This window comes from Choloepus didactylus, chromosome 2 (genome assembly GCF_015220235.1).
Source record: "Choloepus didactylus isolate mChoDid1 chromosome 2, mChoDid1.pri, whole genome shotgun sequence".
NCBI lineage: Eukaryota > Metazoa > Chordata > Mammalia > Pilosa > Megalonychidae > Choloepus > Choloepus didactylus.
Window position 1 is genome coordinate 21,551,506 of NC_051308.1, and position 17,160 is coordinate 21,568,665.

Here is a 17,160-nt window from a genome sequence, read left to right on the forward strand (position 1 = left end):
AGGGTTTTTGATTTGTGAGAAAGGTCTTATGTCATCATTATTCCAGTTATCACCCTGGTCCTAAATCTTGGCATTCTTCCCAATTCTTTCCTTCTCTTCTTACACACTTATACATTGTCTCTCACTTAATGCCTTTATGTTTGTTCTTCTACTCCCTTCCTGGTACCACCAGTCTAGTCCAGGCCTTCATCATCAAGTGAGTTTATATGTACAGTGAATAGGTCCAGCCAATGCATAGGGTCCTTTCTGATCCTTTCTGCGCATGTGACATGCTTGCTAGTGGCCCTGGAAATTCCCCTGTTTGTGCTGCATCCAGCTATCCCTTGCCCCAGGCAACCACTTGATTGCTCTCTCACAGTGTTCTGTAGATCTCTGTGATTACCTTGTACTGGCAGGACAATTTTTGGATAGACGAGTCCCTCAGGTCATCACCAGACAGACTGCCAGACATACAGTACATGCATCTAGTATGTTTATGAAGGTTACACTATGTTCTAGTTTGCTGATCCTGCCAGAATGCAAAACACCAGAAATGGATTAGCTTTTATAAAAGGGGGGTTATTTGGTTACAAAGTTACAGTTTTAAGGCCATGAAGTGTTCATCAACAAAGGGTACCTTCACTGGAGGATGGCCAGTGGTGTCCGGAAAACCTCTGTTAGCTGGAAAGGCAACTGACTGGCGTTTGCTCCAAAGTTCTGGTTTCAAAATGGCTTTGTCCCAGGACATTCCTCTCTGGCTGCATTTCCTCAAAACTGTCCCTCTTAGTTGTTCTCGGGGTGTTTTGTTCTCTCTTAGCTTCTCTGGAGTAAGAGTCTACTTTCAGCAGCCATCTTCAAACTGTCTGTCCTCTGCTGCTACTCTCTCAGCTTCTGTGCATTCTTCAAAGTGTCCGTCTTGGCTGTAGCTCCTCTTCAAAATGTGACTCTTAGTTGCTCTTCAAAATGTCACTATCAGCTGCGCTGAGTTCCTTCTGTTTGTCAGCTCATTTATATGGCTCCAGTGATTTAATTTAGACCCACCCTGAATGGGTGGGGTAACACCTCCATGGAAATTATCCAATCAGAGTCATCACCCACAGTTGGGTGGGGCGCATCTCCATGGAAACACTCAAAGAATTACAATCTAATGAATACTGATATGTCTGCCCACACAAGATTACATCAGAGACAATGGCATTTTGGGGGACATAATACATTCAAATCGGCACACCCTACTTCTTCTGAAACTGGACAAGGCATCTGTGCTGTGTTGAGCCAGAGAGGGGTAGGGTGGCAGCCAGTAGGGTACCACAAGATTCTACTGCTTTTAAATAGTCCTTTTCCTATTTTGGCACTTGCCCTTTTACTGCAGTCCTTTAACTCTTTTCTCAGGCTTTGAGAATGTTGTTTCTGCCAGTTCTTGCTGGTTTTTCAAAGCTTCTTTGGGGAGACTGAGGCCAGAAGTGCCTTCTTTATTGGGGCCTAAACATGCTTGTTTGAATCTTACTCTGCAGCTTCAGAACTTTGAATATCATCCCTCTCCCCACTTCCTCCTTTCTTTCCAGAAATTGCTTGAAAGGTTAAATTCAACCTCTGCAACTTGGATTCCTGGCCATTGTGATTGACCTCTACTATGTTGCACAAACATTGCTTTAGCGAAATCAGTTTTTATTCAGCATTAATTTATTCAGCTAATATTTACTGAACTCTTGTTTTGTGCTGGACACTCTACTGAACTTAGAGGATCTAACTTGTAAAAGAGATGTGCTGGTAACCTCATAGAGTTTACAGTTTAGTGAGAGATCCAGTTATATATAGAGGCAGTGTGTAGATGGTATCGTAGGGGAAGAAGAGGATGCTGTGAGAATGCTTAGAAGGGACACTGGATCCAAATGTAGAGCTGATGAGGGAAAAGTTCCCAAAGGAAATGACAGGCTCAGATGAGACCTGAAAGGTAAGTAGAAGTTAGCCAGGTTTGGGTGCAGTGCTGGTGGTTGCTGCCAGGGAGGAATATTTACATCTAGCCAGTGCCTGGCATTGTACTAAGTGCTAAATAAATACATGTTCAATGAATGAATATGAAAGAGATGATGGAGAGTATAAGAACCTGAAAAGTTTAGGATGGCTGAACCTTGTTGGGAATGGCAGAAGATAAAGTATAGGAGAAAGCCAGTTTAGTGCATTGTATGACACAGTAAGGAGTCATTATTATTTTCTGAGATCACTGGGGAACTTACAAAGAGTTTTTTCACAGGGGAGTGATTTGATGAGGTTTGCATTTTGGTCCCTTGGCTACAGTATGGAAGATGAATTAGAGACCAGAGTAAATCTGTGCAGTGGAGACCAGTTAATTGCTTGGATTATGATAGTGGAAATGGAGGTGGGTAGAAGAAATATTGAGGAGGTGTAGTCATTAGGACTAGATGATTAATTGAATTTGAGGGATGAAAGGAGAGGCAAGGATAATTCCTACATTTCTGGTTTGGGCAGCCGGTATCACCAATTGAGATGGAGGAAAAGATAACGTAAATTAGTGTCTTTCCTATTTCCCTTATTATATGGCAAAGTCCTTGAAAGCATAGACCACATCTTAAACTTCTTAGTGTGCCCACCCCCAGAATGATGTCTGACTTAGATTTTACAACCTCTTTTTGTATGTATGTGGATAATGGTCTCCCTTGTTGAGAGCTTAGACTGTTCATCAGGTTTGGAATATAGCTTCTCTTACTGTCCTGGAAATATTTTGCCCTAAGTTGTTATCTCTAAGAAAGAAGTAAAGAAAAAAATGGAACCTCACTCTGTCTCTCTACTTAAAGTTCAAATCTGAAAAGTTTCTATCTTTTCCTCTCTCTTTCCCTCACACATTTATTGAGATCTTAATTCATGTTGGGCAGCTTAAGCAGGGGCTGAAAATATAAAAAAGTAAGATACAGTTTTGCTGTCACAAAGATCAGTTAAGTAACCTATCGTACCCATCTCTGTTCTAATTTCAATTCAGACACATGGTAAAGGAGGGAAGAAAGTCGTTCAGACAGATGAGTGGAGAAGTGGCCCCATTGAAGAACGCCTCGAGTATGCCCTTGTGAAGGTGAGTTATGGGAACACTGTGTGAGCATGAACCAGAGGGCTTGGAGGCTCATCGTGGCTTTCTGATGCTGTTGCTGGAGGGATGGCTCCTGACAGCAGCTGGAAGGAGATTCCCTAGACTAGTGGCTCTCAAGCAAGGGCAGTTTTGCCCCCCCAGGACATATTTGGCCATGTCCAGAGACATTTTTGGTTGTCACATTTGGAAGGAAGGAGTGCTACTGGCATCCAGGGGTAAGGGATGCTACTGAACATCCTACAGTGTATAGGGCAGCCCTGCCCAACAAAGAGTTACTCAACCCAAAATGTCGGTAATGCCTAGATTGAGAAATCCTGTCCCAGACTAGCAACTTCAGCGTGTCAGTAAGTCAGTCCTGGCTCTTTTGCTAATTGGAATTTCAGGCAAGATAAATAAACTCTTGGCTTCAACTTCCTCATTTGTGAGTTTGGAGAATTTTAGAGTTCTTTAATAAGGCTAGAATTTAATTTTAAACTTCTTGGACCTTTTTAGATTCACATATTTCAGTTAGTGGAACTAGTCAGCCATGTCCAAGGATCTTTGAATTTGGGTCTTTGGAAGAGTACAGCTTGATCAGTAAAGACAGGATAAGTCAGCTGAGGTTTCATGGCTTTTAACTTTCATCTCAGGCCCTTGGCCGTTGTTATACCTCCCCCACTCCCTTAACATTGCAGTAAGAAAACATACTAATTTCATAGAAGATATTTATTAAGGTATAATTTATTAAATTACTAGGATACAAAGTGCATTTTACTATGAATTGAGACTTGTACTCCTCTCACATCTCATTTTTACTGAGTATTTATTTTGTGTCAGTAATAACAGCTAAGCACTTAGGTTATCTCAGTTAATCTTCAAAATAATCGTATGTGTTAGATTCTATTGTGATATTTTAATTGAGAAATCTGAGGCTTAATAAATTGCCTAAATTGGTGATAGGAGTCACTATTTGAACCTATGCAGTCTGATTTCCAGAATCCACACACTTAAGTGTTTCTCTGATTGTTTTGTTGGTTGTTTGAACTTAGCGTCAATTTTTTATGTAATTTTTAAAATTTCTTTTTTGTAGGGCATTGAAAAACATATTATTGAGGATACTGAGGAAGCCAGATTAAACCAGGAAAAATATCCCCGACCTTTGAATATAATTGAAGGGCCCCTGATGAATGGCATGAAAGTTGTTGGTGATCTTTTTGGAGCTGGAAAAATGTTTCTACCTCAGGTTGGCAAAAGATTGGGAGAAATTTTCACAATTGAATTGTTTTGGGGGGGGGTGTCTTTTAATAAATAGTGAGTTTGGAAATATTTCTCAGGTTTGAATTTGGATAAGAACTCAAGGGCAATTAAGATCTGATTGTCTCCTCTCTAAATGTATTTTGGAACAACGTCTGTCTGAATGTATTTTGGAGCAAAATCCATGTTTTAAGTGGTATGGAGGTTAGTGGTCATCTGGAAATTCTCAGCTGGTAATCTTCATGTTCTAATCTTCAGTACCATCTCTTATGACCAATGCCTATTTCTCTCCCCCAACAAAATTAAATAAAACCCAAGATAAATGTCAATAATATTAAGATTTGACTTGACCAGTTGGTATTCATTTTTAAGGATGCATGTTTTGAAAAAAAATTATTTCTGTTTTAAGTTGTGGTACATTAAATGATATATTTCAAGTAAACCCAGAACCCTTATTTTTGTTACAACAGCTACTAATTATATTAAAAAAATACTTGTTGAGCATCTGGGTTAGTGGCTGTGAGGCATACAAAAAAACTAAAAGGCTCTTTTCTTGCTTAAGCTTAAGGCTTAGTTATAAGTGAATCATAATGCTGGAAATTCAGAAGAGAAGGCTGGTAATGGGTTCATGATATAAAAGATCAAAACTTCAAGGATGTGTAGAGCTTAGAGAAGTGATGGAGGGCATTCTAGGCAGAAAATAAATCAACACGTAAGAATTTGGAGGACAGAAATTGCATGCTTTTGATTTCTAGTCTTGTCTCTTTCTGCTTGTACTTCTTTCACTGGTTTTCCCTAAAGGAAGCTTATTCCTTATCCTGCATCACTGTTAAAAGTGGACTCTAGCATGTGGTGGAAAGCAAGCATTCCTAATTTGCGCCAAAATTTCACAGTTGACCGTTAACAGCCATTCAGTGGTTTGATAAAGATGCCTGACGTTGTGTATCTTCCCAGGTTATAAAATCAGCTCGGGTCATGAAGAAGGCTGTTGGCCACCTTATTCCTTTCATGGAAAAAGAGAGAGAAGAAACTAGAGTGCTCACTGGCACAGTAGAAGAAGAGGCAAGTCATTTTGTCAAGATCTGAGGGCCCTTAAGAAATTGCTTGGGGTGGGGATAGAGATCTGAGTGGTTGGACTTGGCTACAGTTGTCATTGACAATGCAATAGAGATCTAGCATCTGTCCCTTCTATTATCAAGTATCAGAATACACTGCGATTTTCCTTTGAATGTGGTAGCTTTATGAATTTCTCAATATGGGCATAATATTTTAACCATGCTGGTGATTTCAAGACAAAATCAGTTCATTTATTCATCCACTATGTACCCTACTATGTGCCAACTACTGGCTAGGCACTCAGAGCTACAAAGATGAATAAGACTTAGCCCCTGCCCTTGAAGTAATTGAATAATGTTTGGTTTTGGAATACTCTTTAACCGAATGTTCTATGTATAATTGCAGTGTCCTTTACACCACTTCTGGATTCAAGTTAATTCTTGTTGGCTGCATCATCTTAGTAAATTATTACTTTTTTTGACCTTGTTTAGTTCCCTGTGGGGCTCAGTCAGCTTTTGCCTCTGGGATTCTGAATTCTTAAATTGATCAGAGTGTGTGAGTCATGAAGCGTATTCATAAAAATCCCATTATCCTTTCATACCTTTTTTATTTTTATAGTGAAAGTACATAGAACAATTGTGTTAAAGAAATGGGAAGATAATCAGATGCCCCTCTGCACTGGGCTATTGTGGTTGTTTTTCCAGATTCTGCTAGGACCTGTGCAGTTAACAAACTCCTCCCTCTCATCCCTTCCTCTGCCTTTACTGCTAACAATAAAATCACTTGCCAGTCAGATTTTGGGGGGTTAAGGATATGGACTTCAGCTGTGGGACTGTTTTGAGTGTGAACATAAACTCTTCTTTGAAGTAACAGAGCCCATGATCCTCGGTGAATACTTTAGCCCCCTAAGCTAACCTCCTAGGAAGGCCTCCTTTGAACTGTTAGAGCTTACAGCTTTCTACTTGGAAAACACATGATTTGAGTTCTGTTTTTCTCTTTGAGGTTGCCTTGTTTGTATTAAATTGCTTTCTTTGCTGGGATCTGTCTGACTCTAGAGCACTAGATGTTCTGCTCTAAAATGGTTACAGCTATGATTAGCTGCTTGGCTTACTCCCCAGGACCCTTACCAAGGCACCATCGTACTGGCCACTGTTAAAGGTGATGTACACGACATAGGCAAGAACATCGTTGGAGTAGTCCTTGGCTGCAATAACTTCAGGTACATTGAGACCTTACATCTTACCACCCCTTTTTTATCTGAAAAGGAAAGCATTAGCAGGGTAATTATTTTTTGGGTGGGAGGGGTGGGGTATGGCAATGGATATTGAGGTTATTTTTTATTTCTTCTTTTTGCTTACCTGTGTTTCCAAATTTTCTACAGTGAATGCATCTCTTCAAATGAAATAACTTAATAATTATTTATGTGCTATGTGTTCAGTAAGGACAAAAAAATATAGTGAAAGCTATTTTTTAAAATGCAAGTAGGGTTAAAATAGCCAAGAAACTTCTTGGGACTTGAGCTTGGTTGGGCAGAGGCTCCAGTGGCTGGAACGTTGGGATCCTACTGTGACCTTTATCATCATACAGTGGCATTTATCATCTTCCCTTTTTCCTGTTAATAAACTGTCACATTTTGGGGCTGAGATCTTATGAGACCCTGGCTAAATGGATAGTTTTATAGAAAGGATCTCTCTATCTTTACAGTTCTCCCTTTACTTAGGTTAAAATAGGACCAAGAGTGCTTCCTGGTAGTGATGAAGCTGGTTTTTGGAATGTTGTATCTCATTATAGTGCATAAATTTTCATAGCAAAATCATTTCCATGTTAGAGCTGGTAACCTGTAATAGTAAGTGCATGCTTTGCTCAGATTTCACCAAATTCTTTGTAATGAAAGTCCTAGTATAACTAAAGCCTTCTTTGGTCCCTGACCAACCCACAGTCATTTTCAGTCATGGACTTCTTTCTAACATGCTATTTTCTCTATAGAAAAGAGAGACTTGACTGGAGCTATAGCTGTGCCCTTTAGAGTTCTCCTCTTCTGTTGTCAAGTGACAATTACCCTTTAAGCCCCCTCCCTACTGTCAACATTTCAATCCGTCTCTGCCTTCACAGCTAATTAAATACAACTGAGAACCACTGAGGAAGGCTGGAGATAGAGGAGCAGGGTCAGAATGACACCTTTTTTCCTCTGTTTAAAAGCACTTCTGTTTGCCTGCTCACTCACTGTAAAAAAGATTTAGCATCTCTCCTAGTCCTAGAAATAAGTAACATTCTTTCTAGCAATGTATTTATTATTTTTAAAAAAGGTAAAGTTATGGAAGATGTAGTAGAAGTTGTTATAATGGGATATTGCCTTTACATAATAAGTATTTGGATATGCAATTTGCTTCCTGAAATCTACAGGACATTTCTGATATTGCATTCATCTTAATTAGTTTAAATTCAGTTCAGTTTAGTTTAATAATTGTTTGTAGGTCATCTACTACATACCAAGCATTATACTTGGCTATATTTAGTCATCTTTTCTGCTTTTAAGAAGTTTACTGTTCTTAGTACTAAATAGGCAGGTTACACATCCAAATGTGATGATGGGACAAGAACTGTCAAAGAAGATGATTCTAGGTAAACTTCCCAAAAGCAATTCTTGAGCTACCACTGGCATGTTTTTTCATTTTTTTTCTTTCTTTATTTTGGTCAATGGGTAATTAGTTGAGAAGATCATACTAGGAAAGTTTTCCTCCCAATAAGGACATTTTAAAAGGCTGGGAAGAATCATGGCGTTTCTCCAGGGTGCTTCTGGAAGTGAATGTTAACAGTTGTTAGCATTTAGTAGATTATGCACTGCTTATTAAACTTGAGGCTTTTCTCCAGCACATCCAGTTCTTCTGTCTTGTGCATTCAGGGGCTGCTTATTTTTGCTAGTAAATCTAACCAGAGAAACATCTGATAAAACTCTAATTTCTTTTTACGAGAACATAAGTGGATGTGGAAACTTGGTATCCAAAAATCAAACACCACTTTGGATTGTGTCTTATAATGCCTAGATTTAATTTACCATTGGTGAGTTTAATTGCATGGTATAGGCTAGTGAAGTACCCCTGGAAATCTATCTTACATAGTAACGTATACTTTTTCTGGGCAACACTTTTCTAGGCTGCTATGCCTGGATGAATCATCAAGCTAGTGAGTGAGTCTAACAAACCACCCAGTATCAAATCCTAATGCAACTTTTTTGTTCCCAGCTCTTTGTCACTGATGCAATAAATCTCATAAAATAAGAATGTTTTTTCTTTATGGAGAAAAAAAGTAAGAAGGACTAAAATTGATCTTTCTGTTTAAACCCAAAGCACGCTTTTTTCCTTAGGAAGAAGATAGGATGCAATAGAATCTTCTAGCTCTAGAGATGTATCCTCCAAGAGTCTTGTAATAACCTTAACATTTGTCTACCACTTCACAATTTATGCTTTTATATAACTGACTTTTCCTCCTTTTCTTTGGTCTTTCCTTTCTTTTCTTTTATCCTTCCGTTTCTTTCATGGTTTTGATCCTGCTCTGCCTGCCTAAGGATTATTATTATATTTCTCATTTTACAGATGGGAAAACCAAGGCTTAGAGAAGTTAAGTGATTTCTTCATGATCACACAGCTAGAAAGTAGAAGGTCATACCAGGGTTTCTGATTCCAAAAGCCAGGGCTCCATGTTATGGCAATTTATCTTGCAGTCTTATTTGATTTGCAAACAACTTTAACCACACTGTCTGATATCATTATGCTAGTTAAATTCCCCTTAAGAATTTAAAAAGTAATTTTGTCAGTTTTGCACAATATGTGGTACAGAAATAATTTAGAGTATTTTAAAAATATTCTTGGTCATCTGGTGGACATTCTTATGCACTATGTAGATAACACGTCTTAGGTTTTAACATATTGGAATAGCTAGAAGTAAATACCTGAAACTACCAAACTCCAACCCAGCAGTCTGGACTCCTGAAGACAATTATAGAATAATGTAGATTACAAGGGGTGACAGTGTGATTGTGAAGACCTTGTGGATCACACCCCCTTTATCTAGTGTATGGATGAGTAGAAAAATGGGGATAAAAACTAAAGGACAGATGGGTTGGGATGGGGGGGATGATTTGGGTGTTCGTTTTTCACTTTTATTTTTTATTCTTGTTCTGGTTCTTTCTGATGTAAGGAAAATGTTCAGAGATAGATTGTAGTGATGAACGCATAACTATATTATCATACTGTGGACAGTGGATTGTATACCATGGATGATTGTATGGTGTGTGAATGTATTTCAATAAAACAATTTAATAAAAAAAAAAATTCTTGATCAGATATTTGCTTATATGAAAGTTGATTTTAAATATAATCTCTAATAATAATAATTATATAAAAAGAAATGTGTACTTTTCCCATTTAATAGATAATGCACTGTTTTTTTTTTAATTTAATAAATTTTATTTTGAAATAAATTCAGTCTTACAGGAACAGTTGCAAAAACAGTACAAACCCTATACACAGAACTCCATCATACCCCAACCCCCCTCCCTCGATACCCCGATCCACCACCTTTAACATCCTGTCACACCACCGTTTCTTTCTTTCCGTCTCTCTCTCCCTCCCTCCCTATCTATCATCCATCATATATTGCCCTGTCCTCTGAACATATGAGAGCAAGCTGCACATATCTTTGAACAAATAATATAATTCACGTATACCTTTCCCATGGACAAGAACATTCTTTTATGCAATCTCATTAAGCGCAGCTAAGAAGTTCAAGAAATTCAACATTGATGTAAAGCTTACATTCTATATTTCCTTTTTTTTCCCCTTGTGTCGCATCTGTGTCCCTTTGAGCCTCCTCTGCTCCATCCTCAGATCCCATTCAGGATCATCCTTGGCATTTGTCTTCTATTTAGACTTTTTTTTCTTTTTTTTTTTCAATTGTGGAAACATATATAGCCTAAATCTTCCCATTCCACCCCCTCCCTAGCATTCCATGCACTGTTGACTTGTATAAGAAAAATTATGATAGTATCAACAGAGATTTTAAAATTATGTGCCATACATCTAGTGTTTTAAAAAAAATATGGATCTGGTGGAAAGGCTGATGAGGCATATTTATATTTTAATGGATGGCTCTTAATTCAGCGTCTAGTAAGAGTAAAAATTAAACATTATATGATTAAGAATGAAAGCAATTTGAAATTGTATGTTAAAGTGGTCAGTTAAGTGAGGAAAATGAATCTGAGTCAAAGATATACTAATCCAGTCTCTCCTAAGTGCATCACAGGCTCACTTGATAGTTATTCAGAGGCTTTCAACTTGCCATCTCTTAAAGGGAAGACAATTCAAGAACTCATTTTTTTTTAAAGCAGAACTGAAAACACACTCTGTTAGCACTGCTTAACTACAGGTTGAAAAGCATCATTGAAAGCTGTAGACCGGTAGGGTACTTCCATCTAGAGATCACATGTGCCAATTGCAGGAGCAGCAAACAGAAGCTACCACTTGAGTTAACTGAGAAATAAAGGATGAAGTGACAGCACATATCAGGATGCAGATGCACAGCTAGTTTTATATTCATTTTTCAACTCCTTCTGGAGAGGAAAAAGGACTTTTTCTATTACAACATTTGTTTTCAAAATTCTATGTATTCATAAATAGTGCATACAAAAATACACTTTTTTTCTGAGTTAAAAGCCCAAATTAAATGCTGTATTCCAAGCACTGTAGAAATATGGTTATAAAATCAACATTTTCCATAACTTTTATTTTTATTTTCTTTTGTCTTACATAGTACAAAATTCGTGAATGTGTATAAGGAGAGGCCTATAGGCATAGGATATGGCTCAAAGAGAAGAAGGGGAGCCACAGGAATGTAAAGGGAGATGGGGATGTGTGTGGTTGGAAACAAGAAGTTATGGAAGAGGAGACAGGGAATGGAAATGGGTCATGGGAAGAAGGGCAATAGCCACAGGAGGCTGGGATAGATCTGACGCATGCTCTCCTCTCTGGGCCTCATCTCCTGTTACAGATCCTTCATTCAACCAGAGTTTCCCAGGGGCTTTTAACTGGTTCATGATTCTAGACAGTCCTTATTTTTCCTTCATCTGGCCAATACCTACTTATTTTTTCAAAATTCAGCTCAGGCATCGCCTACCTGGAACGCTTCTAATTGTCATCTAGTTTGGATAGTGTCCCACTGTAAATTCCTCCACTGTAGCATTTGTCACACTATAGTCTAATTCAGAGCTTGCCAACAGTTTTCTCATTTCAGTGGGCTGAGAAAGTGATCCCTTACCCTTCGAGGTAGGTCCAGGGGTAGCTTTAGTCCCTAGATTGGTGGCCACTGACTGTGAACAACCTCCTATATGTATCTAATTTCATAAATATTACTTTTGATAGGTGGAAAAAGTTGGGAAGTGCTCCTTTAATCAATGATGTATTTGACTGTTTCCCCAGCAAGACTTCTTGAAGGCAGACTAATAACTTAGAAATTCACCTTGCATCCCCTAGTACACTGTTCTAAGTCCTCTTCTTACCTCACTGACCACTCTCTTTTGCTGATTTCTCCTTCTCACCATGACCCCTAAATAGTGGAGTGTGCTGAGTGAGGCTCAGTCCTTGGACCTCTTCTCTGTCTGTCCTTACTGCCTCAATTAGTGCTTCTCATACTTCAATGTACCTTTTAATTACCTGGAGATCTTAAAAGTGAAAATTCTGATTAAGGTAGGGCTGAACCTGAGATTCTGTATTTCTCATGAACTTCCAGGTAGTGCTGGTGCTGCTGGTACAGGGACCACACCTAAAGTTACAAGGCCTTAGGAAAGGCTTAAGTCATTTCATCCAATCTCATGACTTTCATACCATCTAAGATGCTGACAGGTCCCAAGTTTATATCTCCAACATGGATCTGTCCCTGAACTACAGACTTCTACATCCAGTTGACTACCTGAAAGCTCCATAATATTGGCATGGGGTTGGAGGTTCTTTTTAAAAAATGTTATTGTAGCAAAATATATAACATAAAATTTCCCATTTTAATTGTGTAAGTCAGTGGTTTTAATTAACATTCACAATGTTGTGCTACTACCTTCACCACCATCCATTACCAAAACTTACTCATCATCCCAAACAGAAATTCTGTACTTATTAAGCAGTAACTCCCCACCCTCTACCCCCAGCCCCTTGGTAACCTCTGATCTGCTTTCTGTCTCTATGAATTTGCTTATTCTAGATACTTCATGTAAGTAGAATCATACAATATTTGTCCTTTTTGTTTGGCTTATTTCATCAGCATAATGTTTTCAAGGTTCATCCATGTTGTAACCTATATTAGAACTTGATTCCTTTGTAAAGACGTAATATTTTGAAAACTGGACGGTTTTCCACCATCTATGGATATCTTCCCCCAACTTTCCCCTAGTCACTACGTGGCACTTAATAGCAACTCTCTTTTTCTTGCTGCTCAGTCCAAAGACCTTGAGTCATCGACTCCTCTCTTTTCTCATATCCCATATCTAATCCATCAGCAACTCCTGTCAGTTCTTCTTTCATAATATTTCCAAAATTTGATCATTTTTTACTACTTGTATGCTTCCATTCTGGGGCAAACCATTATCAGTTTTTGCCTGGATTTTTGCGGCGGCCTGACAAGTCTCTGCTTCTACCCTGGACTTCCTCCAGACAGAAAACCTCCAGTCTGCCATCGAGGAGCCAGTCAGACACAAGTCAGATTTCTTACTCTGTTTAAAACCTCCAGTGATTTCACTTCTTCTTAAGTAAAATCTAAAGCCCTTACAGTGACTTACAAGTAGACACTACATCAGGGGTTGTAACTTAGGAGCATTTAAAAATACTAGTTGCCTGGGCCCCATCATGGCTAATGAAGTCACAGTCTCTGGAGGTGTCTGCAGGATCTGGCTCTCTCCTCCCTCTCTGACCTCATCCCCCACAACTTTCTCCTTTATCTGTTTCTGTTGCAGCCACAATGTTCTCCTTACTTTCCCATAACCAAGGCATGCATGCATATAAAAAGCTCCTGAAATAAATGCTGCTTAAAATAAGGGGGAAAAAAAGGGAGAGCAAGATAATTCTTGCCATCATACTGATGATTTTTAATTGAATTTTAAAAATATATAAATAACATTGGAAAAAAACATCTTTGAAATGTATACCTTTTGTTTTGATTTACAAGCAGTGTGCTTCTTTGCTTAGTTTTATTTGCAATGGTCTATACTTAGCCATTGTTGAACAATAAATTCAGTTACCCGACTTTCTTCAATATGTTAAAAATTTAAGAAAAGTGTGATACCATCTCACTCCTGTTCACACCTGCAATGCCACATCATTAAAACCTGCAGTATTTGTTTTCAACTGTATCAGGGCTAACAAAGCTGAATATAGTTACCACTGATTTGAAATTCTTTTGCTTTGTACTGAGGATTCCATGCGTAAAACATCCAACAGTATAAAAGAGCATATAGTGAGGATCAAGGGGTCCAGCACCCGCTGTTACCAGCTGATGTTATGTCTTGTAGTATTCTGTTGCACTGATTTTTTTATAATTTAAAAAATTTTACTTGTTTAATTTTTGAAATTGTTGATATCATGAAATAATTGAAAATGCATACTGTATTTTTTTAATTTTTATTTTGAAATAATTTCAAACATATAGGACAGTTGCAAATACAATACAGACCCTATACAGAGAACTCCAACACCCCACCACCCCCAGATATCCGTATCTACCAATTTTACTTTTTGCTACCTTTGCAGTACCTTTCTTTCTTCCTTCCTTCCTTCCTTCCTTCCTTCCTTCCTTCCTTCCTTTCTCTCTCTTTCCTTCCTCCCTTCCTCCCTTCCTCTCTTCCTCCCCCCTTTCTTTCAACTGTATCTATTATCTTTCTATCAATTTTCTATCTACCCATTTATCATCTTCTGAACATTTGAGAGCAGGTTGCATATATCGTACTCCTTGAACTTATAACACTTCCATGTACTTTTCCTACAAACAAGGATATTCACTTATGTCATTAACTTAACTGCAGTTAATTCAAGAAAATTAATATGGATATGAAGCTTAAATTCTATATTCCAATTTTGCCTTATGCCCCCTTTGAGCCTTTCTCCTCCATTCTTAGATCACCTCCAGTATCATATATTGCATTGATTGTCATTAACTCTTAATTATCTTTTTTTTAAATTAACTATATAAAAAATTTTTTTAAAAGATATACCATAAAAAAAATTTCAAACAAACCATAACAAGGGAGTAAGAAAAAGACAACTAACCTAAAATAACTACTTTGCTTCCAACATGTTCCTACTCTACTCCAGGAAAATAATGTAATATAGCAACATTTCTGTGAACTTGTTCCTACCATACCTATCAAAATTAACAAACCATAGTCATTCCTGGGCATTCCCAGAACATTAAATTTACCCATGATAGCTTTTCTGTTCTTACTGGGTTATCGTTCCCCCTTCATTAATTGCTCTCTATCGCTAGTTCCCCTACATCCTACATTATAGGATTATTTTAGGAGTGTGTTGTTTAACCTCCAGGTATTTGTGAATTTTCTAAGTCTCTAAAGGTTATTGACTTTTAATTGTATTCCACTGTGGTCAGAGAATGTGCTTTGAATAATTTCAATTTTTTTTAAATTTATTGAGGCTTGTTTTATGTCCCAGCATATGGTCTATTCTGGAGAAAAGTTCTGTGATAACTAGAGAAGAATGTGTATCCTGGTGATATGAGATATGATGTTCTATATATGTCTGTTAAATCAAATTCATTTATCAGATTATTTAGATTTTCAGTTTCCTTATTGGTCTTCTGTCTGGTTGGTCTCTCTATTGGAGAGAGTGATGTGTTGAAGTCTCCCACAATTATTGTGGAAACATCCATTGCATCCTTTAGTTTTGCCAGTGTTTGTCTCATGTATTTTGTGGCACCATGATTGGGTGCATAAACATTTATGATTGTTATTTCTTCTTGTTGAATTGCCCTTTTTATTTGTATGTGGTGGCCTTCTTTGTCTCTCCTAACATCCTTGCATTTAAAGTCTATTTTCTCTGAGATTAATATTGCTACTCCTGCTTTCTTTTGGCTGTAGCTTGCATGAAATATTTTTTCCATCCTTTCACTTTCAATTTCTTTGTGTCCCTGTGTCTAAGATGAGTCTCTTGTATGCAGCATATTGTTGGTACATATTTTTTTATCTATTCTGCCAATCTGTGTCTTTTAATTGGGGAGTTTAATCCATTTACATTCAATGTTGTTACTGTGAAGGCATGTCTTGAATCAGCCATCCTATCCTTTCATTTATGTTTGTCAGATATATTTTTTCCCTCTCTCTCTTAATGTCCTTTAATGAACTAATATTGAATCTCTTTAGTACTGAATCTTTCTCCATATCTCTCCCTCCTTTCTTTGTTTCTTTGTTGGTAGGGCTGCCTTTAGTACATCAAGTAGGGCAGGACTTTCATTAGCAAAATCTCTCAGCATTTGTTTGTCTGTGAAAAATTTAAGCTCTCCCTCAAATTTGAAGGAGAGCTTTGGTGGATAAAGTATTCTTGGTTGGAAATTTTTCCCTCTCAGAATTTTAAATATGTCATGCCACTGCCTTCTTGCCTCCATGGTGGCTGCTGTCACCACTTAGTCTTATGTTGTTTCCTTTGTATGTGATGAATTGCTTTTCTCTTGCTGCTTTCAGAACTTGCTCCTTCTCTTCAGTATTTGACAGTCTGATCAGAATATGTCTTGGAGTGGGTTTATTTGGATTTATTCTATTTGGAGTTCGCTGGGCATTTATGCTTTGTGTATTTATATTGTGTAGAAGCTTTGGGAAGTTTTCCCCAACAATTTCTTTGAATACACTTTCTAGATCTTTACCCTTCTCTTCCCCTTCTAGGACACCAATGAGTCTTATATTTGGACATTTTATTTTATCTGTCATATTCCTGAGGTCCATTTCAATTTTTTTTATTTTTTTCCCCATTCTTTCTTTTGTTCTTTCATTTTCCATTCTGTGGTCCTTGAGGTCGCTGATCCGTTGTTCAGCTTCCTCTAGTCTTGTACTATGAGTATCCAGAAACTTTTTAATTTGGTCAACAGTTTCTTATATTTCCATAAGAGCATATGTTTTTTTATTTACTATTGCAATTTCTTCTTTATGCTCTTCTAGGGCCTTATTCGTGTCCTTTATATCATGTGCCATGCTCTCATTGTTTGTCTTTAGTTCTTTGATTAATTGCTCCAAGTACTGTGTCTCCTCTTATCTTTTGATTTGGGTGTTTGGGTGTAGGTTATCCATATCATCTGGTTTTTTCATATACTTTAAAATTTTCTGTTGTTTTTGGGCTCTTGGCATTTGCTTTACTTGAGAGGGTTCTTTTAGGACATGTAGGATTATTCAAAGATGAATCTCTACAATTTTTCAGATCCACAGCTTGGTGGCGTATACTTTAACCAGCAGATGGCATCTGCAAGTCACCTATTCCCCTCAAGTCAGTTCTCCCCAACTTTGTCTTTGTGGTGTGTGGCAGTCTGATTCTTGTGGGGTCCAATTGGTGCACCAAGTTTGGGTGTGTTGTTGGTACTGTCCACCCAGAATGTGGGGCATGTGTCTGAGCAGTTAGGGAGGGAGGGCAGCTTTAATAATCAAACCTCTCAGGTGTTCCTGGAGATTTAAGGCTGTTGCAAGAGTCTAAACCTTCATGTCAGTCTTGCCACAGATAGTCTCTGCTGCTGACCCACAAGTCTTTGGTATTGGC

At 37.9% G+C, this 17,160-nt stretch overlaps 1 protein-coding gene across 7 annotated transcripts in view; it reads left to right on the forward strand.

Annotated features, from left to right (window-relative positions):
- The window catches only part of MTR (5-methyltetrahydrofolate-homocysteine methyltransferase), a 145,255-nt gene that overhangs the window by 84,280 nt on the left and 43,815 nt on the right, over positions 1 to 17,160 (forward strand). For all 7 annotated transcript variants that reach the window (XR_005214586.1, XM_037821795.1, XM_037821824.1 and 4 more), the window contains 4 exons: positions 2,978 to 3,067; positions 4,152 to 4,304; positions 5,270 to 5,377; positions 6,490 to 6,590. Coding sequence is in view for 6 of the 7 variants with exons in the window: in XM_037821795.1 (XP_037677723.1) it covers positions 2,978 to 3,067; positions 4,152 to 4,304; positions 5,270 to 5,377; positions 6,490 to 6,590 (452 nt within the window). In the remaining variant the exon portion in view is untranslated. The remainder of the gene's footprint in view (positions 1 to 2,977; positions 3,068 to 4,151; positions 4,305 to 5,269; positions 5,378 to 6,489; positions 6,591 to 17,160) is intronic.